The following is a 27,002-nucleotide window of genomic DNA, read 5'->3' as shown; positions in this document are numbered from 1 at the left end:
AAACTACCTAATAACTTAGAGACACTATAAGTGACTCTGGAGATGAAATTACTGAACTAATGTTGTCTTGAAAGTGCACCAAAAAAAAAAAATGTAATTCAGATTTCTGCAGACAGCATGCACTTAAAGATCTTACAAAATTAGAAATTGCTCAGAAAAGGAGCAATTTCAAGAAAATTAAGCAGTTTTAAACCATAACTAAACAATGCTTAAGTAAAAGTATTCCAATGCTTTACAATGTTGAAGCAAGATAATTAAACATTTTATAAACAGTTTATTATAAATGTGGTACAGGTAAAAATAGCAGAAAAAGATGTATATCTGTAAAAGCTTAAGTTCAATTTTTTAATATAATAACGTAATTATTATATGAATCATTTATGTCATATACATTGAATGTGTTGTATCTCTGTTATGTTGTTCATTCTGTACACATGACATCTATTGCATTCTGTCCATCCTGGGAGAAGGATCCCTCCTCTGTCGCTCTCCCATAGGTTTCTTCCTTTTTCTCCCTGTTAAAGTGTTTTTTTGGGGGAGTTTTTCCTGTGCTGATGTGAGGGAAGGACAGAGGATGTGTACAGATTGTAAAGCCCTCTGAGGCAAATTTGTAATTTGTGATTCTGGGCTATACAAATATAAAAATAAACTGAATTGAATCATAAATTTGATTCTCCCTCCCCCTTTTTGGGGATGCACAGTCAGCCGAGTTGAGAGTCACAGATTTAGCCTACAGGTTACTAAACCAAGGCCTGTGTAGCTGTGACATAACCTCACTAACCACAAGGTCATCCCACTATCCCCACTATCTTCATACTGTAGAACCAAAGGAGGATAAAAAGTGGAATATTTCCAAATGTACTTGAACGCAGCATCTCCTGTACATGCTTTAAATCGGGGATCTTTTATAATAGTGGTCTCGTCTCTCTTATTTTTCAAAAGTTAATCTGACTCAGATACCGACCCAGTAAACTGACTAAACGAGCCTCTCACTCAATCCTTGTGAATTATGACTTTGAATATATTGTTACTATTCAGTACTTGGAATGATATAACTAATAGCACAGCTTCTTGAAGAAGTGGGGAGGCCTGCAGTTTAGAAAAAGTTATTTTTTTATGATATCATCACTGTTATTATCGTCATCACTCCAGTAGCCTCTTCCTTTTAAAAAAACTATAACGTATTTTAACAAAACTAATAATCGCGTAGCGGAACGTTGTATCGTTTCCTCCGTTTCCGCCCGGACGTTAATTTCGGACGGACCAAAACATCTTTCCAAAAGTTGACGTGGAGGTGTTTGTGAACGATGGCTGATACTAAAATAGACATTTCAACGGACAGCTCCACTGTATTGCACAACCAAAATGTGCCTTCTCAGCCCAATAACCCGCTGTCAAGGAAGCTTAACAAAATACTGGAGACGAGGCTTGACAATGACAAGGTAAGATGTGAGAGTTTAGCTTCTCGCTAGCTAGCTAGCTAACATTAGCTAAACCTGCAACACAGTCGTGTCACAACTGCGCATACTGTTGCTTTTGGGTGAGAGGGACTCGCTGGCTGTGGTTAACCACTGTAACAACGTAAAGAGAAAGTCATTCATGTAACAGTGGTTGAGTGTGGGCTGTAGTTTTAAACGTGGACGTCGGGTCCTGGTTTGTTCCCCTACCTCAAACAGCTGACTGCCATTATAATGTCCTTTTTGATTGCGCTTCCAGGAGATGCTCGAAGCTCTGAAGGCGCTCTCCGTGTTCTTCACTGACAACAGTTTGCGCACCAGGAGAAATCTTCGCGGTGACATAGAGAGACGAAGCCTCTCCATCAACGAGGACTTTGCACGAATATTTAAGGATGTAAAAGAGGTAGGTTTTTCAAGAAAATACAGTTTATTTACCCTTAAACAGCACTCAAGTCTAACTCAATTTAACCAGGAATGTACAGTACCAGTCAAAAGTTTGGACACGTCTTCTCATTCAATGGTTTTTCTTTATTTAAATTTTTTTCTACATTGTAGATTAATATTGAAGACATCCAAACTAGGAAGGAACACATATGGAATTATGTGGTAAACAAACAAATGCTCAACAAACCAGAATATGTTTTATATTTTAGATTCTTCAAAGTAGTTGAATGAGAAGGTGTGTCCAAACTTTTGACTGGTACTGTACCTGTGCACTGATTACTAGATTACCTCAGATTGAGGTGGGTTGACAAATATTCACATTGAGAGGCAGGTGCGTGGGTTCATCTCTAAATTGTTAACTGTTTTTTTTACAAGACAACACAGACCAGCCATGGTGTCATGTCTTTGGATTAATAGAGACGATTTCAGTTACAAGTGCTGTGATAGTGATGTGGAAGTGCATTTTTAAAGTCCAGGGAGTGATATGGAGTTTTAAGTTCAAGGGGATGTGAAAGTTTTTTGGGAGAATTTATTAGCAACTAATATCACCAAGACCATAGATAGACTGTAGTGGGGAATGTGAAAACCTGAGATTGTAGCGGTCTACTTTCCAGGCTTCATTTGAACAGTCGTTTTTGACATTGCACGTGTGAACGGGGATGCATCGGCCTCACATCTGTTGTAACTGTGACCTCATGTTTTCCAAAGGAGCTTGAAAGTCTTCATGAAGATGTTCAGGCCATGAGCACATGTTCTGAAGAAATGACCAATAGGTTAAAGGTACGTTATATCATACCTGCATGTCTTTTGAAAATTCTCCTGCCCAGAAAATGACTTACTAAAGCTAAACTCTTCTTAACAATAGAACGTAGTATAATTGTGCATGATGTGAATAAAATGTGTGACGTTCATCACTTAACAGATATTTTAAATCTAATTTTAAAATCTCAACAACTTTTCTTCAACAGGCTGCTAAGGATCAGACTCAAGACCTCATAGTGAAAACCAACAAGCTGCAGGGAGAAAAGTGAGTTAAATCAAAAGGGGCAAACATAGTGTCTGTTGGGTTGGGGATGTATTTGTGCGCTTGTTATTGCTACATGTATATCTGAAAAAAGATAGATGAGAAGAAAACAGGAAATCAAGTTACCTTTGTAATATATTTTACAATTAGTGGGTACCATTATTTACTATTGCTTCTTGTGGCTGCAAGAGATACACCAGGAATGTAGAAACTTCTTTTCAATATATTGCAATCTAATACACAGTAATTATTACTACCTTTGGGAAACGTACTGTTTTTATTGTTTGCTGTGGTAGTTAGTGGGTCAGAAAGTTAATTCAGCTCTACTGTAACTTTTGAGGCAGTGGTTTGGTATTATTGTATTTGATGCATTTATAAGTATTTTTCTGGTATTTTGATCCATAAATCTGGTGGACAAAATGTTAGGTATTATGCAATGTAGATCACAACACTTTTATAATGTACATCCTCAAGTTAGTCTAAAGAGTATAGTGAGAATTAAAATACTGAACCTCTTATGTAAGGTTCTGTTTATTGTAGGGCTGTTATAATGGATTACGTTGAACAAGCTTTGTTACTCAGCATTGTTCTCCTTCGAACAAGTGTTGATATGGGAGTTAATCAAGAGACACAATTTTATTCTATCATAGCAATCACAAGTTTTTTCTCTGTCTGATTGTAACTAAATCACCAAAATGAACAGACTGCCACCCTGAACTTTAAAAATTACATTTCAGAATGTCAGCGGGGATAAGGGAGAAAAGGTTGCAACTTTATTCTAAAATAGAACTCTAAAAAGAAATTTCAGAGAAATCCCATACTGCCGTTATCTGTTCTGAGGCCACAAGTCATTTTGGAAACCCATCACACGCCTCGCTGATAGGCATCTTCTTCATACCAGAGCTAGACTCCATCAGTTCACTCTCTCTGTAGTCTCATTTCTCTTGCAGAGAAATTATGTTTTTTTCTATTCAGGCGAGTTTCAAGACAAATAGCACTTCAATCAAACCACACTGCAGGAACAACATGGTCCACTTTGCAAGTGATAAGCTTTTATTGCACACACGGTGTTTGGAAAGTGAGATCCTGCTCAATGTGCTAGCACTTCCTTGTTTTCCAAGAGTTTCCTCTATAAGTTGGGCACCCACAGGGATTTTTTTGATTTAGGTAGAGCCAAGCAATTACATTAAGAATTACATGGGGATAATTTGAATATTTGCACAAATAAAGATTTGACCTGCCAACACTAGTAGATTTCTAGTCTTTGAAATGCAGCTCCTCTTTAGTGTCAGACGTTACAAAGATATGGTGCAGGGCAAGAGGAGCTGGGAAGCACATCTTTATTTCTGATGAGGAGAGATGAATGATTAATGAGTTTGATGAATATTTCTCTCGCAGTTGTCTATTTGCATAAGGAGGGCAGCAACCATCATTAACCAAACTTCATTTGTTTTATTCGTAAGGTCCTGTGATGTTTGGCTTTGAGATACACATCAAAGTAGTTCTTGTTTTCGCTGCATTTCTCCCTTATCTCATGGAAACAAGACTATTACAACTGGAGAGAGTGTTCCTGTATTTGAGCGGGTGCATTGAGATTTGCTGACACATATTAAGAGCCATCAGATATGCGGCTCCAATACATAGAGCTATGCATGAAATGGAGTCATGAGTGGAGTCAGACAGTGCATCTGGCTGTTACTCTTGGAATACTGATGGATGTTTTGGGGTAGTATGCCTGCCAATAAAATTAATTTAGCTTTTATTAAATCTGAAGTGCGTGACTTTTACGTATAAATGAACGTCCGTTACATTCAAGCCCTTGCCAAATAAGTTCACACAATGCTTATTAAGCATATTGCTGCCAGGGAAAGTGCTCAGTATTTTTGCAGTAGTTGTGGACACCACAACCAACCAACAGACACTGGTGGTGACTCCCATGCGCTGGCACACGTATGCCTCCAGGTGAGCTCACTGCATCTCTCCCGCCTCCAGGAGCACTCTCTTCAAGCCTTGCATCCACTCCTGATAGCTAGCTGCTGCTCTATCGCTACGGTTCCTCCATTAGTCTAAATACTCTCACTGCCAGAGGGGGGAGACAAAAGTTTAGCACTCCAGCTTTAATCTAAGAATTTGTGTTTATATAAAAACAACCGCTCCTGTTCGCTCATAGCTGTGGGTTGGGATTGGATTCATTAGCATTTTGTGGCGACTGTGACCTTAGTGCTCAGTGACCTTGTGAGCCGACATAGAGGCAGCGGCACGGGCAAAGATAATGCAGATTTCTGGCAAAACACACTGCATACAGCTGGGATGCACCGAGGCAATTCCATGCTCCGCTGGCACAGCTTCAGGACCACCTTGACGGAAAGGTGACGCAGGAGGGGAGGGCTCTGAATCTGACTGCGGTGAGAGACACCGGTGGGGATTCGCCACCAGCGAAATGAATTAATCCAAGTGCTATCGTTTGGTGAAGGGGTTTTTTTTTTTTTTTTTTTTTTTTTTTTTTTTTTGAAAGTAGGTGGTCAGAGGTTTCAGATGGTCGCCCTTCTGAGTGCCCGTCTTTGCATAGTGGCCCCTTTGGGACCTGCTGTCCTTCCCAGTGACATTTTCATTCGCAGAACCGCAGTGACCCCACCGACAGATGGGATGGTGTCTGCACGCTGGGCTTTGACCTTGTCTTTAGTGATTTTTGTCTCAGAAGAGCTGCCAGGGGAAGCGAGCAGTCAAGCTTTTGTCCTTCAGCCACCCAGCAGTCAGCCCTCTGCACCACACCACACCACTCCAGGTTTCTTGGTCAGACCTTTTTTCAGGTCACACAATCCTCTGCAGTCCCAAGCCAATGTCTTTTTTTTTTTGGTTTGTTTTATGTTTCTCCTGTTGACGCTTCATGTCCAGCATAATCTCATATTTTGTGCTTATAGGGCAGCACTGATGAGAGAGCTCAGTTGTTTGTCAAAGCTCTGCAGATGCTCCTGATGTGGCAGAGCAGACCTGTCCCCAACTGTTTGCTATCTTATCTGCCAGTGACACTGTGTCATTTGTCAGCTCTAATGAAATGGTGAGGAACAGCGCATTGCTTACAGTGTGCAGAAGCAAAGGTGGAGGTAGGCGGGTCGATGAGAGCGGACGGCCCGTGTTTGTCTTCCTGCTCTCAGACGTGCTGCTCTTTTGTTTTGGGCCGGCCCTGTTCATAGACGCTGTCAGCAGGATCACTGAATCGGTGTTGTGTGTTGTTCCATAATGAAACGTCACGCTACCCAGCTGTCCTGCACCGTGTGAGCTTTGCATTAGCGCGACATGTTGCTGAACAGGTTGAGGCGTCTCACAAATGGATGTTTCCGTGGACTGTGTGACCCCCCGAGCAGCCGGACCTGAATGCGTTTGGCCTGTTGGCTTAGTTCTACATCTATTACTGAACTGCTCAGGCAGCGACAAGAAGCCTAAATGGCTGCATGCAAAGGAGCAATGTCGAAACATTTAGTAACAACAACTAGGATTTACCTGGATTTGCTTTGCAGCCTCATTTCTTCCGACAGTAATTCCTACAGCATATGATGAATTGTTAGATAGGGAGCCCTGTGTGTCAGTTAGACAATTTCCCCCTGAAATGAAAGCAAATGTTTTCAGTATGATGTCTGTGTAGGTCATCAAGAGCTCCGAAACCCTCGAGAGAACGATCGGGGACATCAAAGTGTAAAATGGCACTTGAGCCTTATTAAGGCCCAGCTGGGTGTTAATGAGGGCATGGCTGTGAGTGTGCCTTTGTGTTGTCTGATGTGACTGTGTTCATCGGTGCATGGCTAACTAACAGCTCTGTGAATGCCAAATTTCCACGCAAGCCAATGAAATGGCCCCTAATAGATTTTAATGGATAATCGACCCACATTGTTTACAGTTTACGAGAGGGTTGGACGTTCGCTTGTTACAGAGAGAACAGCTGATCTCCGCATCATTCATTCCGTAACGCTTATCAGTCAGTCAGTCCCGTAAATCTTTTCAGAGAAATCACATGTTTCAATCAAATCATTAAAATGAGATCAGAATAAAATAAAAATAATCTAATAAATTCAATTAAATGTTGTTCACTCATGGAGCTCTCATGTTTCATAATCTTGGTGCTGCGCCATCAGCTCAGCTCTGTGAGGTTATTAAACAGGCATCGGTAGTTCCAGTGTTTCTGTTTGACGAAGCTGTTCATGAGATCGTTCTGTGTTATACTGCTTAAACGATATCTCTGCATGAACAGACAAAATCAATTGAGAAAAAAATTCTGAGAAATCTTAGCAGTGCGCACACACACACACACACACGGACACAAAGAGACAAACACTGTAACTGTAGTTCATTTCATCATGTAACATCATGTAACCTGCATCTAATTCCACTTTTCACATATTCTTAAAGAGAAGCTTACATGTTGAGTTCATTTGAGTTCTTTTTTTGAACCAGCAGCCCAGAGTCTCCTCATACTCGCCCAGTGCAGTTTGACGTTGTTCACTCAAGTATGTTTCCTCTCTCTGGTATTCCATAATTGCAGTCAGGAGAGGAACGTGTCATGTCCTGACAGCACCGCAGAGAACGATCCTGCTGCTCCACCGTTCCCTCGCTCTCCTTTGCTCTGCTGCTAGAGCTCCCACAATCCCCCCTTTCCTCGCCATGTGCAGCCTGTGTGTCTTTGTTGTGATTTACATCCTGGAGGAACACGTCTGTCACTTTTGGCCTGAACAGGATATTTCTAGAGGTGAATCTGTTGAACAGCTTGACATGGGTGAATGGTTTTCTCTTCTGGTGCTCCAGTGTCTATGAAGTTCAACACGTCCATAGACAGACGTGAGGTCAGTTGAGTAAATCATGTAATTGCCATCAAGTGGCTTAACCCTGAGAACACTGTTTCAAGGTGACTGAAAATAAAAACAGACGTTGCCTTTGGTCCTTTTTAAAAAATTGCTAAATACTTTGAGTTTTCTGCATTTCAGGGTCAAGAAGGCCTAATTTGATCAAATATATTACAAAGTAAGTTTTGGATTTAGCTTTAACCTAATCTTATACAGATGTGAATACAACATCAGTGGCCCACTCAAATGAACTCCTCTCATAAACACAGTGAACACTGATTTGAAGGCACCGGCTGTTGGTAAGAATGCAGTCTGTGGCTTAAATGCTTTATGAATGAAAGTCCAAGCTATGGCATGTTTAATGAGACCTATCAGATAAGGCTTGGGAAGATTTAGTTTATGCCTATTAGGATCGGATGGCCAATCAATTTTATGTCCCATAAAACTGATGTGTGGGAGGTTTTTCTTTTTTTATCACAGAATTCATCTGTGCATTTCTGTCTTATTCTCTCGATCTTGTGAAGATAATAACTCGACAGGCTTTAGTGATAGAAATTCCCTGTTTGCCACAGTTTCTTACTATGGAACAGATAGAAAGCTTGCTGCATAAATTTGCATATTAGTGATAAAATCTCTTTTCTTGAGACAACAGTAGCTTCTCGATGTACAATACTTTACATATTTCTTGTTAATATTGCTCATGTGTTGAATTAAGACAAGCATGTTCGCATGGAAATAGTTTTCACTAATGTATGCATCACTTATTTTAATTAATAGCCTCATTAGCATAGCGTGTGTTTTTCTTTTTTTTTTACATACATCAATGTAATTGTAATGGGAAGGTAGCTGAAGTGCCTCCTGTTTTAACTAACTATCTTTCAGTAGCGTTTTTTTCTCTTGATTTATTCAGTATTCTCCTCTTTGTCATGTGTGCAGGGTCGGGCAGTGATTCTTTTAAGGTCAAATAATATAACTATATTCTGTCACCTAAATAATTGACTGTAATTGTAGATATTTGTGACGGACTAAAATATTGTTTTTGACAATCTCAAAGTGGAGCCTGCAGCCTTCTTTTGTATTTTAAAAAAAATGAATATTGGCTGAAGTAGCCAGTTTGCTATATAAGGTCCCTTTTTAGAGTATGATACTTAAGCCTATGTGTGCAGGAAATGAAAGGCGGTGGGACAGCCAAGCTGTTGTCTTTGTGCATCGCTACAAAATCTCTACACACAGAACCCATAAAGGGCAAAGATGCCTTGAGGTCCTGCGTGTGAGGCTCAGCAAGCTCTACACAGAAATACTAAATCTTAGAATCCTCTAACAGATTTACAACCCGTTACTTTCAGCTGGCTGAGCATGGGTAACAGCCGTGTGAGAGACAATGGTCAGATAATGTTGGGTTTAGCTCCTCCACCAAAACAACCTGGTGATTTACCGATCCAGCCTTGTTTTCGCAGACGGGAGGAGAGAATATAGACGAGCTGGTTTGGATGGAAACATGGGGACAGAGGGAGCTCTCCCTGTTCTCCTGCTATCCCGTGACAAGAGTTCCCTGTTTGACTGGGCGGTTGCCATGGACACTATTGTGTTGAGACACTTCTAGTGACACGGATAGCAGTCGCTCTGCTGTTATTGATGGTGACAAAAACCTGGCCGGTATCTGGCTCTGTAGACTTTTTGTGTCTCTTGTCTTCCTCTTGTTATTTATTGTCTGCACATGATATCTTTAGTCTGTGTGTGTCCCACCCTGTTGTCTCACTCAGAGCTCACTGTGCGTGTGCGTGTGTGTGTGTGTGTGTGTGTGTGTGTGTGTGTGTGTGTGTGCGTGTGTGTGTGTGTGTGTGTGGAGTATGACTGCCATCTGCTGTAGAGCTTCAAACATTACAGCTTGTTGACTTGTTGGCATCTTTCTGTTTTGTGTTAAATAAAAGCATACAACTTTGCTCGAGTTTTTCTCCACTGACAGGTATTTTTATTTGCACAGTCAGAAAACACAAAGGTAATGACAAAATACAGTGGAAGGAATTGTGAGAAAAAAAAATTCTCCTGGTCCTTGAAGACAGACAAAACAAGTTGTGATGACTAGAAACAGACCCAACTGAAATGGACAGACTCTAAATGACAAAATATCATAAGGAAAAAGTAATTCTCCATAAACAGATATTAAGGTGCAGCAATGGCAAGTGAAGGAAATGACAACGTTTATCTCTTTCCCCTCAGTCACCGGCTGGAGTTGAGAGCTCAGGTTGCTCAGGCCTTCCTTGCAAAGTTCCAGCTGTCTAATGAGGAGATGGCCACACTGCGAGGGGCTCGGGATGCCCCCATCACTGAGGTAATCTCTATTATAATGTAGACTAATTAATGAAGTCACGTAAAGAATCCTCCCATCTGCACCTTCACGATGGGAGGACGCAGTATCGGGAACAGATGAGTGTGCTGCTGATCTGTAGCTGTCTTTTCCTTTCAGTTTTTTGCCTGATAATCACTATTATATGTGTCATTTAATGTTTGAGCTTCTCACTTTACCAACATGCCACCCTAATAAGTTTTGTCAAGTATTTTTCCATTTTTTGTTTTTTTCCTAACATCACTTTATATTATAAACAAAATAATCTAAAAACCTTTTCCTTTTTTATGTGCTTTTGATATGCGCATAGATAAGTTATCATATGAAACAAACATACACCTCTATCAGCTTCAAATCAAGGTTATATCAATCGATATTGCATGATCAGCTACAATGCGGTCACACCAGAAAATATTTTCACCAAAGCTGTCATTTTTTTCGCGTATGGCCAAACCTGCAAACCCACATTGCTTCTCATATATTTACATATTGTTCAATTTCCCAGGATTTCTTCAAAGCTCTGAGCCGAGTGAAGCACATCCACGAGGATGTGAAAATCCTCTTGCGAACCAACCAGCAAACTGCGGGGTAAGGTGCACGTCTCTCCTCATTGTGTCGCTCTGTGCTCCACTTCCTCTGACAGAATGGAATAACAATGTTGTTTTTAAATTGTTTTTTTTTTCAGTGATTCTGTTCTAGTTGTTAAATTCATTTTTGACCTGAATGAAGGAACAGATGAGTGGAAAAAAAATAACCCACTGGTCTGGTATTTATGTCACTGCCCGGGATCTGACACGATGCAGCAGGTTATGTGTATGTAATATGTGGTCTTGGTTTGTGTGCCCGCTCCAGGTTAGAGATCATGGAGCAGATGGCCGTGTTACAGGAGACATCATATGAGCAGCTCTACCGCTGGGCTCAGAGTGAGTGCAGAACACGCTGACGGATAAAACTGACTCACTGTGTCCCTCATTGTACAAGAAATTCATTGTGAATTACTACCATAGTCTGTGATTTTAAGTTCATGTTTTTGGTCTTTTGTCTTAAGTTTCTACTGCTTGATGATTTGTTCACTTAAAATTGTGCTCTTTCAAGTGCAAGTAGTGCTTGTACAGGACACATTTGAGGACTCATGTGACTCATAACCCCTGACTGAGTTTTGCCAAAAGAATGCCAGAAACCAAAATTTTCCGCAGCTTAGCCATGTGTTTTGTCATCAAAATTGAGGTGGAAATAAACCATTTAGATCACAGACACCACAGAACCCAATATAGAGCATCTACTAAATTATGATTTCCCTACAGACGCTTATTTTGCTCTGCTTTGTATTTGCCAAAAGACCCAAATCCAGAAATTGAAAGTTATTATTTTGTTTGATCATTTCTCCACATATTGTAGAAGTTTATTTTGTGAAGGGTCTCGTATCGGCATGTTTCATGTTGTTTATGAGAGAGACCTACATTTTCACAAAAATATTACTGCACATTGTTTGAATAAGGCATTTGTTTTGAATAAGGCATTTACTCCAGGTCTAACTAGAGTGAAGTGTGTTGACGCATGTTCTCCACAGTCTGGCAACTGCCTGTTTATTGTTTGTGTTTTCTGAAGCAGAAGTAAACGGACTGACTTTTTGGTACAAGCTCATGGACAAATGTGATTGAAAAATGTTCTTGGTGCTTTGATATTCTTCTTGCCAAAAGGGTTTCCAGGGCCCAAAACATTTAGCAGCAATGACGGGAGCATGACACAACAAGCATAGTTACCAGAAAGACTGCAGCCATTTAGTTAGATGGAGGATACATTCCTATTCTTAAAGCTTCACTTCTTGTCTCTCTACAAAGATGAATGCAGAGGACTGACCCAAGAGACCTGTGATATCTGCCCTGTGTTGACTCAAGCCATGGAAGCTCTACAGGACCGACCTGTCCTTTACAAGTAACCGACACATACACAAACACACACATAACATGTTGCATGGTCAGTTCCTTTATGTATCTTCCTCTCCATGCCAATCAGTGTTTACACATCTTCTAAGAGCATTACTGTCTAGTAGAAGCAGACCTGTGTAGTGGTACATGTTTTAAAATGGGGTGGATATTATTTTATTCATTCATTTATTCAAATGAATACTAACTGGAGCCCTAAAAATGTTCTCGAACCACCTCCGTTTATAATATATTTGCCACATAGAATCAGGCACTACACTTCGCTGGCATTCAACATAGAAGCAGAAATACATGCTCGTTAGATTTGAAAATTGAGTGTAAGTTCTGTTAGTGATTATAAGGCTCTTTATTTTAATCTGTGGGCCCTCGCAGGTGACGTGTGAGAACCTATTGCCAAGAATAATCTTGTAACTGTGTTCTTGGTGAGCGATACAAAGAGGTGTTTGGTTGGGGAAACTGCAGGACAAACAGCCTGAAGCAACAGAAAAAAGTCGCCACCATCCTCCCAGCAGAAGAAGAAAGTGCAGGCCCCAAAAAAAAAAAAAACATCTAATACAAACAATCAGCATTGTAACTAACCATGTCAGCAGGTTTCATAAAAATATTGTATGAGGAGTTCACATTAATTAATCCAAATATATTCCCTCATAGTTTAATAAAAGTGTGCTCAAATTGTATCAAGTAAATACATTACTTGATATACTTGAGACATTTTAGGGAATTCATTTTTTTATTGTAAACAGTTTTTGTTTACAGCAGCTACATTTTTGATTTACCTTGTCACGTTTTTTTTTTTTGTGGGTTAGGGGATAAAGTTAACAATAAGCCTTGAGAAGCCGTGATTCACTGTCATTTGCAGCGTTAGATTTGTGTCTTTTCCATTTTTCAATTTCTCTCTCAGTAGTTTCAGCCTGTCCGTCTCTTTCAACCACTTATCCATACTTAGCAGTAAATCACGGCAATATCTGACATTTTGAAACAATAGGTGTCTAATTGGCCAGTAATACAGAAGTAATTCGGTCACAGCTGTGTGTTTATAGCGTATTTCACAATAGCTATGAAAGAAAACTATTTTATAAAAAGGTTTCAGTCACTCTAAGAATCGTAGAACATGTACCACTATGGGTCTTGATAATCTTTAAGTGCTTTGAAATGTACATATGAGAAGTATTACTAATGCCCATTACTCACACACATTTAAGGCAAGCACTAATATATAACGAAGGAAATGAAGAAACAGGTTTTATACCTTCTAGAACAGGACAGCAATTTGTGCTCAAAGAATTGCAGAGGACGCACAGATTACCTGAAGCTTTCTGTGAGTTTGACTCTGTCCCTAGAACAAAACGACCCAAAGGAAAGTTTCACATGTTACCCAATGACATCATTACATGCCAAACTCTCGGTTCTGTCCGTCTGCATTTTCTGAAATGCACCTGTCTCGGTGCCCAGTAAGTGTTCAAGGTCATGTGTCGGCTGGGGATGTTGAGGCTATGAGAGTGGAGACCAGTGTTCCCGGAATCTTAGTTCAGCACTATCTTCTGTTTAGTCTGTCACAGAGCCCTCCACCGCGTAAAATAATCAAAACAACCCCAAAGTATTTCCTTTTGGAAAAGCTGCCTGCATTGTTGATGTATGTCAGCCACTGACCTCCGTCACACAGTCTGCACAAAAACACTGTGACCGCCGCCTTTTCCCATGAGGCTTGGGTGTTAAATATTGCCTTCTTTATCATCTGTTTGGCCAGGTACACTCTGGATGAGTTTGGGACTGCGCGCAGGTGTGCTGTGGTACGAGGCTTCATCGACGCCCTCACCCGTGGAGGAATGGGAGGGACTCCTCGCCCCATAGAGATGCATTCACATGACCCTATGAGGTACATCTCATGTATGAACTGAACTTTGCCAGTCCTTACTGTAATAGAAACAGGAGGAAGCTTTAGTCCTGATAGAAACCTAAATATTTTCTCTATTGTCTTGGCATTAAATGATGAGTTCAGTGTAGCTTTGCTCAATTTAAGGATGCTTGTAAAATCAAAGGCAATCTCCCCTTTACAAATAGGAACATCTACAGCAACGCATCTCCAAAGATGTAATCTGATATATTCTATCTTATTTAATAATTTAAATGATATCAAACTTCAGTCTGCATCCAGGTAACATGTGGCCACAACCAGAGCTGATGAATACAAATACAGTTTATATCTTTTGTAAAATTCATGTTGTAATGCCAGGCTGTTTTGCAATTGTTAGGATTTATCTTGTACATAATTCCTCAAACTCACAAAATATAAAAAAAACTGCAAAACTTTAAACAAAACGATATACAGAGATGGTATTACAGTGATATAGTACTATTCCTTAAAACACAACTGTCCCTTTTGATATATATTTAAGATATATAAATATCCTAGAGTGTAATTATTGTATGATTGCAAATGTTGATGAATTACATTTAGTTCCAAACTCCTCAGATTCTAACTTTCAAAATCCAATTCAAGAAAATGTTAAATGTCTATTTCATCAGTGTCCCAGTGTGTCTGTGTTTCCTGTTGTAGAACATTGTGCTCTTCCGTCTTCCTCATGTGCCCAGGAGCCAAATGGGAGATTTTCTCAGAATACCAGGCATGTGTGGAACACAAAAGCACCTCCACTTTATAGGAGGCATCAGCAGTTCTGAGAACATCAAGTTCTTTCTCACCTCCCTATGTCCAAACACACACACACACACACACACACACACACACACACACACACACACACACACACACACACACACACACACACACAGGCTTACACACAATAATTCAAGTTTAACCGTCCTGTTTTCCACGGTTATGTAACACCAGAAGCCAAGTGTGTGTTTGTGAGTGAAACACGATGACCCGCGCCTCGCTGTAGCTGTGGTCTCGGCATGGTTAGTTTAGCCCTCGGGTTGGCCCCTCAGTGACATACTGTTTAATACAGACTGTTTTGTCTCTCTTTCAGGTATGTTGGGGACATGCTGGCCTGGCTGCACCAAGCCACAGCGTCAGAGAAAGAGCACCTAGAAGCTCTGCTGAAACAAGTCACTCTGCAAGGTACAATGTTTCCTGCATGCTAATCACACATACTGCAGTTCTCCATCATAGCCGGTTCATTCCACACCTTTAATAACAAAGAAAAAGCAATCACCCCTACAGCTATTTTCCCCTTTTGTTTTTATCTATCCCTTGGAAATGTTTGCTTTGTTGCATATTTGAATGTGTTGTAAACACATGTCACACTGACTCACAAGTCATTTTTTTTTAATGGATAGAGTTTAGGTGACCAGTTGTTTTGTAAGGTTAGAGTTTAACAGTTTGAGAGTGTGAACACATCTAATTCCAGTCCGTTTAGTTCAGCTGGACTAATCCTTTGCTTGTTTCCCTCGTTTAGCTTCTCCGGTTTTTATAGCAGTTAAGAATGAACACAGCTCAGTAGGGGGATCAGTCAAGAACGGGCTTTTTGCCTTTGGTCAATTGTATTGTGCTGAGCTGCTGCTATTACATCAAGTTATCAATGTATCTCTTATCTCCTTACACACGTTTGGGGTAGATTTTTGCAGATAATTGTGATTCTCACTCCTAACCAATCACGTGATCGTTTGGAACTTGGAAAAAGTTTAAAATATATATACTCACCGGTCTGCTGTATTCTATCTTATATTTTTAATTAGAATTTACCATATTTTTTATTAGATTTTATTCCCATTTTTTTTAAATTTCTGCACTATTTTCTTTTTTATTTCTTATGTCTTGGATTCTCTTTTTTATTACTTCACATGTTTCTACATTTTTTAGTAGAATTGTTTGAGGGAGCTTGAGAACAATTATTTCATCAGCAACTACTGATCAACAGTAAATGTTGCGTTTATGACAAATAAAGACTTGAAATCTTGGAGCTAGTTTGAATAATGGCAATGGCAAGAAAAGTTTTGGGTAAACAGTGGAGTAAGTGTGTTACTTCACATTTACTTTAGATCCAATTTCAAGATTTTGTTTTCATTAATACTTTGCTTGTATTCATGGTCACCTCAAAACACTTGATGTGTTTAATCCCAGATACCCTGACTACTGGTGTGTGTGTCTTCCTCTCACATTAGGTGTGGAGGAGAACATGCAGGAGGTGGTTGGACACATCACTGAGGGAGTCTGCAGGCCGCTGAAAGTGAGCACCCAAACGCATTTAAGACGCTATAACAGAAACGCTGACCAGCTCTGTTAAATGCATGCGTTTTTCTGTCCTGTTCTGCTCATGTCCTCACTCTGTGATTTTATGTATCCGTCCCTCAGGTTCGGATAGAGCAGGTCATCGTGGCTGAGCCAGGCGCTGTCCTGCTTTACAAGCTGTCCAACCTGCTCAAGTTCTACCACCACACCATCAGGTACTTTAACTCACTCAGTCGGCAACAGATTTCAGAATCCGTTAATAATTTAGGTAATTTACACAGCGAGACATACTTGCTGATTTGGAAATGTTGTGCCTTTTCACTGTTTTGTGTCATTCTAAATGTCATACTGTTTTGCTGGTTTGTCATATGGACAAACAAGCAATGAGAAGATGTCACTTTAGGCTCTTGGACAAGCTCCAATGAGCATATTTTGTTGAATTTTGACTTCTTTTTTTTCCCGAAAGACATATTTTATTTATAATGTAAATAATCAATGATCTTTGTCCAGTTCCATCATTGGGACCAGCGTGGCCTCTTTGCTCATCACTATAGAAGAAATGCACATTCTCAGCAAAAAGATGTTCTTCAACAGCCTGAGCCTTCATGCAAGCAGACTGATGGACAAGGTACAGTATGAGTAGGATGATTTGTATTTGAATAATCCACAATATTGTTTTCTCTTATACAGTTGTGAGAAAGTGACTGGTAGGTAAACAATGCCATCAACTGAGAAGAAGAAGAAGAAGAAGTAGTTTTTAAAATAGAGACTTTCACTCTGTTCTTTCATAAAAACACTTAAATGTCGAAATCCTCAAAGACAACAAGGCTTTTTCTGATGATCTTATGCTTGTAAACAGTTTCAGCCTGCTGGCCCCAGCATCGAAATGGCGCTAGCTGCCAAGAAACACCAAACTTGTTACCGTTTAGTTAAATTGCCGTCCAAATATACCTCAGCACGAGCGGGAGCTCTTCCACATAACATGCTGGCTGTGTCCTGATCAATAGCAGTTACAAGAATTATCCCTGTAGCTCGGTGTTAATCCAATTGGAGGCCCTCAGGGTTTTGGTGTCAATTCCAGCTAATGCCAGGAACACAGCCTTCTCATAATTTGCTCTATTAGGTGGACAACGGTGGCTGGGCTCAGTTCTGTGTTGTGTATCCAGCAGCCAATGAAATCAAAACCCTCTTCATTAAAAAAAGCTCTACTGACTCTGAACAAGCTGAGGCGCAGAGTAGCAGCAGGAAGCAGTCGTATACTCGGTCTCACCTGCTGCTCATTAGGGAAGTTTAATGCTTTGATAATGTTATGATGTCTTGGTGAAGGTTACACGCGCAACTAATCTCTGCAAGAATAACGCTTTTCCTTTTGCACCATCACCTAATACCCTGTCTTCTACCGTCATTGTCTGCCTGGGCAGGTGGAGCTACCACCTGCAGACCTGGGACCTACAGCCTCCCTCACTCAGACCCTCTCCCTCCTCAGGGAGGTGCTGGCCTCCCACGACTCGTCAGTAGTTCCTCTGGATGCCCGCCAGGCTGATTTTGCTCAAGTAAACTCACGTTTAAACAGTAGAAAAGTCAAATTTGTCTCCATTCATTTTCATATTGAACCAATTGCTGTGAATTTTTCTGATATAAATGTGTTAATTTTTGTTTTTGTCACGCGACAATGATATTTCCCTCATCTCTTAAGGCTCTGTCTTACTTTATCTTTCCCAGGTGCTCTCCTGCATCTTGGATCCCCTCCTACAGTTATGTACTGTGTCTGCCAGTAACCTGGGCACTGCTGACATGGCTACCTACATGGTCAACTCCCTCTATGTCATGAAGACAACCTTGGCTCTCTTTGAGTTCACTGACAAGAGGCTTGAGATGCTCGAATTCCAGGTCTGTCCTAATAGTAAACAATAATCACACACATTAATAGTGAGTCAGAAAATTTAATTTCAGGTTTTTTTTCATGTTTTAGGTATCTTTTTACATTTAATTACAATTAGTCAAGGGCATGAAAATAATAATGATGGACAAACCCTTTGTATGACAGACAACTGAATCATGTAACTAATGTCATCTAAAATTAAAACTCAGCTTACAGTCCAACATTGTCTCTGCGTAGAGGTATTGTTCACTGAACATTATTTTCCTTCCTTCCATTAAAACCCACAGAGCCCAAATCCTTTATTAAAAATATTTAATTTGCTATCTAATAAAAGGGTGTGCGTCATGCATTGTTGTTCATGCTTAAACGCGCCATCTAGCCTCTATTTTTAGCAAGTCTTTTGTAATTGAGCAACACAAGAGCTCCTGTGGAAGTTTCATTATCAATAGCACAGTGGTTCTCTATTAACCACCAGTACCATCGGTTCACAATGCGGGCTTGGACTAGATATTAAGCCACTCTCTCCCACATTTTCTAGATCGAGGCTCACCTTGACACCCTGATCAACGAGCAGGCATCCTACGTGCTGACCAGAGCCGGACTGAGTTACATTTACAGCTGTGTCCAGCAGCATGGTGCTGAGCAGGTCTCACATGAAACAATCAACTACACATTCACAAACACGCACTCATGAAGTTATAGAACTGTGAAGAACTGTGTTTTTTTCTCTCTACTTTCCTGTTAGAGTCCCTAATGGTCCCTTATTTTACAGGCCCTCACTTTATTGTTTACGCTAACTCTGTAGGCTTTACACTAGCTATTGCCATGGTTACCACATGACCAATATCTTTCTTAGGGCATAATAGCATTTCAATCACATGTTCAGATGAGAAAGCGAGAGAGGGAGGCAGATCATATTATGTTCTGTTACAAATATTCTAGCTTCACCCGAATTGTCCTGTGCAAATGAGAGAGCTGATGCCCCGGATTGTTCCTCCCTCTTTGTAACACACTTTGCCACTGCGTTGACCGAGGCCCATAGTTGTGGTTTAGCATGCAAGTCTTGAAACCCTGGGTCATGTCAGGACACACCACACCCTGCTGCTGCAGCTCAACGCAAAGCTCAATCAAGAACTGTCATTCTTCTCGCAGACTACCTCTCTCCTCGGGTGGCCTGTCTCGGGTTTGCTTTAAATAGTCTTCTGTTTGAAAAGATTAGGTCTAGCTGTCCACACTCGACGGCATACGGCAGATGTCAACGACTGAAAAGAATCCCCAAGTTTATTTTAGACTTTTCAGGTTTACTTTCACTATCTGCTCAACATTTAATCCTTGTTATTTTCTGTGATACATCAGATGAACAAGTCACATACAAGACAACTGTGATTAAAGCAACACCGGCTTGCAGCTAGCAGTTTTCAGGCTCATAGTGTGTTTGTTAATGTGCCCATATCCCCATAAAATCCCTCTAGGTACTGCGCTCCAGCTTTGACCCTTGCACTGTCTTCTATTTGCTGCTTTTAATGTTGGCAATTAAGGCATTTAAGCTTGACTTAATGTTACCATTCTGGATAATAAGTGTCAGCTAATTGCCTTAAAGGTACCAGCTGTTGTGTTCACGCAAAGTCAGTCATCTTGTTAGCTATCAAGAGTAAGGGAGGATATTTCTCTTCTTTTCTCTGTTACCAAACCAAGTTTCACAGTGTTCAAGTTCTGTGTTCAAACACGTTTTTTTCTCCCGATAAATATCTTCTGTACTCTCAATTAGGGCTGAAAATATAGCTGAAGTTATCAAATCACCAAAATGATCCATCTCTTACCTACTTAAATTGACTCTTTGTAGTTTTTTACATGAATAGTCTGAATCCAATATGATTCAATTACAGCAACCCATGACATCAAACAGATGTTTAACCAACCAATCAGCCAGCACAATAAAGGAAGTGTCCTGTACTGATGCACGTGCACTATTTATAGCCATTGTGAATATTTTTTTTGTTTCATCAGGGGTAGGAAGCAGTTAGACACAATGACGATGTGTTTTTTTTATTTTTTTTTTACTTTTTCTTAAACCAAAGAAAAATAAATGATCCTTATTATACGCCCATGTGGTCGGAGGTAAATCACTCATTCAGTCATCATGTACTCCATCCATTTTTAGTAGCTGCCTGAGGTGTAGTAGACAAATGAGAAAGGCAGAAAACTGTTCAACACTGCCTGCAAATGTGAATAAATAAATGAAAGACCTCAGCCACATGACTTTTTGTGCACTCCTGAGATTCAACATTGTTGCTGTTCAAACACTGTGACCTTGAGTTGATTCCAAGCTGATGTTGACTTTTCTGTCTCAGGGTCCTCTGTCGCTCCTCCCCAGCATGGACAGCTCCTCTGTGAAAGCAGCGATGGTGAGTTACACTGTGTGTGCGTGTGCGCGTGTGTGTGTGTGTTTGTTAATGAAGCAAGTCTCTCTGCAGGAATCAATAAATTTAAACGTAATGATTATTATTCTTTGACTCCTCACACAAACAACAGGTCCAGTTCGATCGTTACTTGTCATCGCCGGACACTCTTTTGATGCCACAGCTCAATTTCCTGCTCAGTGCAGCCATCAAGTGAGTTCCTGTCCCAATTGTTGACAAAAAAGAATAGCAAACATGCAATATTCAGGTGTGTTAAATGTTTACAACATGGTGTTTCAGCAAGGTAAACAGTGATGAAAATAGAACAGGTTAGCCTAATAGTGTTCAACATTCATTAGTTTCCCAGATGTAGTAAAATCATTGCAGCATTCCAAACAAAACACTCAAATAAATGCATGGCGAGCGCCGATGACAAATTGCTAAAGCCACCAAAACATTGAGAGAGTGGTCGTCAGGGCTGCCTGTATTTGTATTACTGATCAGGAAATTCACATGCTTTTAGCTCAATCCAGCTGCTACATTGGAGGGCTCTTTCTATGAGTCACGTTTACTGGGAAGTGCAGCAGGCTTGAGGAGCACTCTGTACCTCAGGTTAATGTTCTCTATTAATGGACATGGGAGGACTGATGGGCAGGACGCCATTAATTAGCTTCTGGTCCATTTCTCACTCACATTCATTCCCTGAAATCGTTCCTCCTCTTTGTCTTTCTCTCTCTCTCTCTCTCTCTCTCTCCCTCTCCCTCCCCCCTCTCTCTCTCCCGCTATCTTTCAAGTCTGCTTCTCTGCTCACCTAAATACACAAAAACACCCGCCAGCACTCTAAAAACGCTCCTGGAGTTCACAAATAATGGGAATGTACTTTTAGACTCCCAACGTTTCAAATTTCGCGTTACAACCATAGTGCTGTGTATAAAACATTACTCCATACCAAGAGCACTGTGTTCTCTGTGGGCCAATTAAAAATATGGATCTCAAGAGCCTTAGTTGGACACAACCAAGGTGCTCCCACTGTGTCCTTGAGTCCTCTCACTGGGCTCTACAGTCCTACTGTTGCATCCTCCATTTGTACTCCGCTGCAAGAAGTAGTCACATTATGTACTTCAAAATAATTTTAAAAGGTAATCAAACTTTAGAACGAAAACAATTCACAATATAAAAAAAAAGAACAATATGTTGTTTCTAATTAGATTTAAAAAATGCCAGAAGTTCGTTTTAAATCCATGTTGCCTCAAAATAAGTAAGTATCTAGTGACATACACAAATGCTGTGTTTTGCCCAACTGTCCAAATGTAGTATAATCGATCTTTAAAAAAAGTAGCTTAACAACTTTGTTGCAGCACTAAAAAAACAAAAATCGGTGTGACATAACCTAAGTTGAGTTGAAACATTTGTAGAGATGGATCCAGAAATCCATGAAATTTTTTTGTTTATAAGACAGCTGCACATATGATTAGAGGGAATACAATTATCTCTTTACTTTGATGAATTGGTATATGTTGCTGTGGCTGACACCTGATGTTTGTGCATTTATGCAGTGATATGTATCCATAGATGGCAGTGTGCACCACATACTGCTACTCATGTTTTCACACAGCGGGGGCACACAATGGTCACTGAACATAAAAAAAAAACAAGCAATTAGGACAAATTCTTACTGTTCGCTAACTAACTCGGCTCTCACAGTTTAGCTCTGCTTGTCTGATTTAGACCTGAAATGTTGGGATTTAAAAGGCCCACTCACTTCTGGTACTTTGTTTTCTAAGTATAAAAATGTAAAGAGTTTTCATCTGTGTGTGCAGGGAGCAGATTTTCCGTCAGTCCACAGAGCTGGTGTGCAGAGCCTATGGGGAGGTTTACAGTGCGCTTACCAGCCCAGCTAACAGCTACAAAGACCCAGAGAACCTGCTTCCCAGATCACCTCAGCAGGTTCAGACCTTGCTGTCCTGAGAGACACTTTTGTCCCCACCTGGTTGATCTCAAAAGCACGAGGTGAGCCCCAGTGAAGGACAGCCTGTAGGTTATTTAAAGAGCTGTGTAATTTGTACAGCAGAATCACATATACAATAATATAAAAAGTGGTTGTTAAGGTGGGGTTCTTCTTTGTGGGATGTGGGTCACTGACATCAGAGAGAGACTCTCCTGTGTGCCAGGAGGAAAGAACATTATATGTATATGATCCATTCACTTTCACTGATGCAGTCAGTCTGCTTGTTATTCTCTCTGTAAAGCATGTATGTCATTCTTTATGTCTGTTTTCGCAACCTGTACTCTAGTCTATCATGTCCATAATTGTACAAAACAATGTCATTTTTATTGAAAACATTATATTAAAAAAAAAAGGGTACGCTTTATTTAAGAGACTCGTCTTGTTTTTCCACACTAAAGAGTAGTCGGGGAAATTTCAACCACAATGTTAAGAGGAACCTCAGAAGCTTCAGGGCCAACGTTCTGTTTATTTTCATCTCAACTGTTTTGAGTTGTAGGGAAGAAATGGAAAATCTGCCTTACCATCTACCATCAACAAATGTCGATGCTGACTAAGACGTATAAACAAGACAAATTCTACCTTTTTAAATGAATCATTGACTGTACAAAAGTCTTTATTGTGTTTCAGGTGGAGAAAAAAAAATAGAATTAGCACCACGTTATGCATTTGACAGCAGTTTTGGGCCATAACTCAACAAGTCATATGCTAATTATGACAATTTCACACAAATGTTTAATAGGATCAAATGATGAAGTGATCACATTTTGATCACATGGATGGAAAATGCAACATGACTGGTAGGTGGAGGCAAACAACTGCAAGGCAGTTATTCTAGTTTGATTTATAATATGATGTTTCAGTATGCAAAAAGTATTCTCTAAATAATGCAGCTGTGACCGAAATAAAGCATTGTTTATTGCTCCATTTAAGATAAAGGTATGAATAAAAGTTTTACAAGGACGATCTCTGTCTTTCATGAATGAAGATCTATAGAATCCAAAAGGATTGATTATCCTTACAGGACACCTGTAAAGTAACCGAGTGCTCATGCAGGAAAGTTGATCCCAATAGTGTGGTCATTTTCTGGAAAGTAAACATGATGGGCGTATGATATCATATCATTGAAAATCTGACACCACCCAGCCCACATAATCCCCAATAAAGCACCACTGAAACAGTAAAGATAAGTGGATATTGATCTGGTATGTTGTTATTTTATCTGGCCTGAGAGGCAGCATTTCATTTCTGCTGTCTGACATCAAGGTTCATGGCAGCAGGCCTGACCTTGGCAGCTCTGCCAGCACTGAGACCCAGGATTTCCCCAGCTCACCGGATGTAACTCCGATATCATTGGCCGGGACATTGAGTACTGGGAATAAATGGAATACCACAAAGTTCAGCATCTGGACGGCGCTCTTAAACCCTTTAAATAGACCAGTTCTCTCTTCCAGTACTGCTTGGCTCTGGTCGGGTACAAGCTGGATTCTCAAGTGTTTTTACTCGGCACTCTTTGGCAAAAAAATGGGATGATGTTTGAGAAGCGGCATTACTGAATAACAACATTATTGTTCATGTGTAACGATACACACGGTGCAAGCCCTCACTTACTCAGCTTCACATCACTTGTAGTTCGGCGTGTGAGAGCTTTTTTTTCTGCCGATGGCTGTATTAATGAGTTAGCAGATGTGAGAGGTGATGGAGTCACCACTTAGAGGCAGGTAGTGGTGAGCAGGGTGGCAAACATTCATCCCATCATCCGCTCCACATGACAGCGGCCACTGAGCTTTTGCCTGCTGAAGCATGAGACCAGCAGGAATCTGGGTTAAAGGATAATATTGAGTCGTCGTCCCCCCTCGCTCCAGTGACTGATGATTAATGTCGAACCAGAGCTAACAACTCAAGTCTTATCTATTGCCTCAGCAGAAACTTTGAAAGGAAAATGACTCAAAGAAATGCACAGATTACTGAACTAATGCTGCTTTTACTCTATGTTCATGCTTAGAAATGTCATGAGTTGCTTCCTCGCTCAGAAAAGAATCATCAGTTCCTCAAAGTAGGATTTGGTAACTAGTTGAACAAGAGGAATGCGCGTTCTTTGTGTCACAACGTAGTTATGCTGTTCTAATGTAATTCAAATTCAGTACAAATGCAGGAATAGGTTTCTATTCAGCTCGATAATTGTGTGCATAATTGTGTGCATCTAAAACACAATGTTCTTATTAAGTTCACTATATTAACTGAATAGATTATTATAATTTTTTTTACCAGTGACACGATGTTTTTGGTAAAATACCTTCTACTTTCCAGCTCTAATCTTCCCTCACAGATAAAGTCTTGTCAGACAGTAAGTTGTTGAGAAATGAATGACGAAATAATGGACTTTGTGCCACTAAACTACAACGTTGGAACGCTGTAAGGTGTACAATGTTAACGTGTTGTCTGTTTTGATTAGACCTTTCATTACACAAACTGTGCTGTACAGTACTTGCAGATTTAAGGACGGTTGCATCACGCCCGGTCCCCTTGTTAAACATTGAACACAAACTTTCTGCAGGAGATGCGTTTATCCGCAAAATTCTTATTTATTGGTCATTAAGTGTAACATGGATTTTGTCAATACTTCAAGAACAACTTTTGTACTGGATATCAAACCATATTTTTGGATCAAATGTTGCCACTCATCCCCCTCAGCCCCTTTACAAACCCTAATAAAGCCATTTGAAAACAGACATTAGTTATGTAACATGCTCTCTGTGCTTTGTGCACTCGCTGCTTCGAGCCCGGGGCATGGTCACCCATCTTATTATGTAGCTCAAATACCTCCTGCCTCGTATCAATACAACTCATAATTATTTCTCCACATCACTATTATTATTTGAAAAGGTTACCTCATGTCAGACCTCTCTCTTTGGAGGCTATTATGTAATTTGTCTATTAGCGCAGGAAAGGAGGACACTGAAGTACTGACCTGAAACACTAGTGCACACATAATTAATTTTCCTTTCTGATTCTCTGCGGTTCCCATCACACTAATCAGCATTTCATTTAGTGCACTCACACAACACAGAGCTTCAGAAACTCCAAAACTGCCTCGAAAGTCAGCATTTGCAGCTTGTGATTTTGGCACATAAGACACAGTTATTAATGCACGTCCATCTGTCCCTGCTATTGACCGGCACACTCCCTTGCTGACCAGATGCATGTCCAGGTGGCCCGATAAACAAAGCATATCAGAGACACTAACAGCACAGTGTTTGGTTAGTTGTGGGATGAGAGGGGAGCGCGGCGATGACTGGCTCTCTCCGGCCAAAAGATTAGCCAATGATAGAGCAGCCGTGCCCTCACACTGTTGGAAAAGGTTGGACCCCCCGATGGTGCCCCAGAATGCTTGTACAGTATTGCGTGTGGCTGTGATACTTCATTGTGTAAGCTTTTCCTCCCAGCAGAGACATGTTTGCTTTTTCTGTTATGAACACTTTGTCCAGAGTCCTGGGCCGAGCACAAGCACGTTCAGTGTTTCCGAATTGTTTCACCAATGATCATATCTGTCCTGTGTTGTAGTTGGATTTTGAGTCACCAATGAAAAATCTCTACTGTATTTGTTTTTACTGCATGGACATGATATCTTTATGAAGTTGTGTGCGCCACAAAAGAGAGAATTATTGAAAGCTGGTGGTAGTCAGAGATGTGTATTTACTTCACTTATGGAATCTTTCATGAGTATTTTAAACTGAAGAACAATTTGAATTTCTTTTTTCTGCCAAACATTTTTAAGATCACGAGGTTTGCCACCAACACACGACCAAAACCATGAACCTGACAGACAGACCTATTCACACTTACAGAATAGAGAACAAGAACATGCAACAAATTCACCATGACTAATACCTCTGTGAGTAATCCAACATGCTGTCAATCATTACTCACACTGTCTCTGCTCTCATTGGTCCCAATGTGGCCCTGCTGTGCGCTTCTTCAAAGCACCGTCCCGTGACTCCCGTCCTGAGGCGGGAGGTGCAGAGGAGGGAGAGAGGCAGTGATTATATCGACAAGGGTCGTTCTTGTCGCCGGGGTCGAGGACACAGACCCGGTCATCCCACTTTCATGTGTCCCTGCTCAGGGCCAGAAAACAAACATGGCTGTGAGCACAAGCTCTAGCTGCATTACACACGGCTGTGTTTTGACGCCAGAGTGCCCAGAAGGCAATGCAACAGTAGCAGGCTGGGATCCAGTCAAAGGTGGACAACATCTGCACTGGTTCTGTACTCCGTCACTGTAGTGTTAGTTTTAAGTTGAGCATCTGTATCTTCACATTGATCATATGTATTCTCTTCTCTACTCTTTTGGAGCACCTTTGAACAGAATACACACACCAAATAAAAGCAGAGTAACCTAAACTACTTCAATTAAACATATTTGGAATTTCTAATTGTGACTATACAGTAATCCTACAAATACAGGTAAAGTAAAA

General features: G+C 40.5%; 1 protein-coding gene across 1 annotated transcript; it reads left to right on the top strand.

Annotated features, from left to right (window-relative positions):
* Positions 1-1,219: 1,219 nt before the first annotated feature.
* On the top strand, positions 1,220-23,301 carry cog6 (component of oligomeric golgi complex 6). The gene is made up of 19 exons (XM_054623379.1): positions 1,220-1,442; positions 1,717-1,860; positions 2,610-2,681; positions 2,870-2,928; positions 9,981-10,092; positions 10,613-10,695; positions 10,960-11,030; positions 11,949-12,042; positions 13,801-13,929; positions 15,041-15,132; positions 16,176-16,240; positions 16,366-16,457; positions 16,753-16,870; positions 17,664-17,795; positions 17,965-18,132; positions 18,663-18,770; positions 20,476-20,529; positions 20,657-20,736; positions 22,344-23,301. The coding sequence occupies exons 1-19, from the start codon at positions 1,308-1,310 to the stop codon at positions 22,489-22,491; spliced, it is 1,956 nt and encodes a 651-aa protein (XP_054479354.1). The 5' UTR covers positions 1,220-1,307; the 3' UTR covers positions 22,492-23,301.
* The last annotated feature ends 3,701 nt before the right edge of the window (positions 23,302-27,002 follow it).

This window comes from Anoplopoma fimbria, chromosome 1 (assembly GCF_027596085.1).
Source record: "Anoplopoma fimbria isolate UVic2021 breed Golden Eagle Sablefish chromosome 1, Afim_UVic_2022, whole genome shotgun sequence".
NCBI lineage: Eukaryota > Metazoa > Chordata > Actinopteri > Perciformes > Anoplopomatidae > Anoplopoma > Anoplopoma fimbria.
The sequence above is the reverse complement of the archived record's forward strand: the minus strand, read 5'-3'. Positions and strand labels throughout refer to the sequence as shown.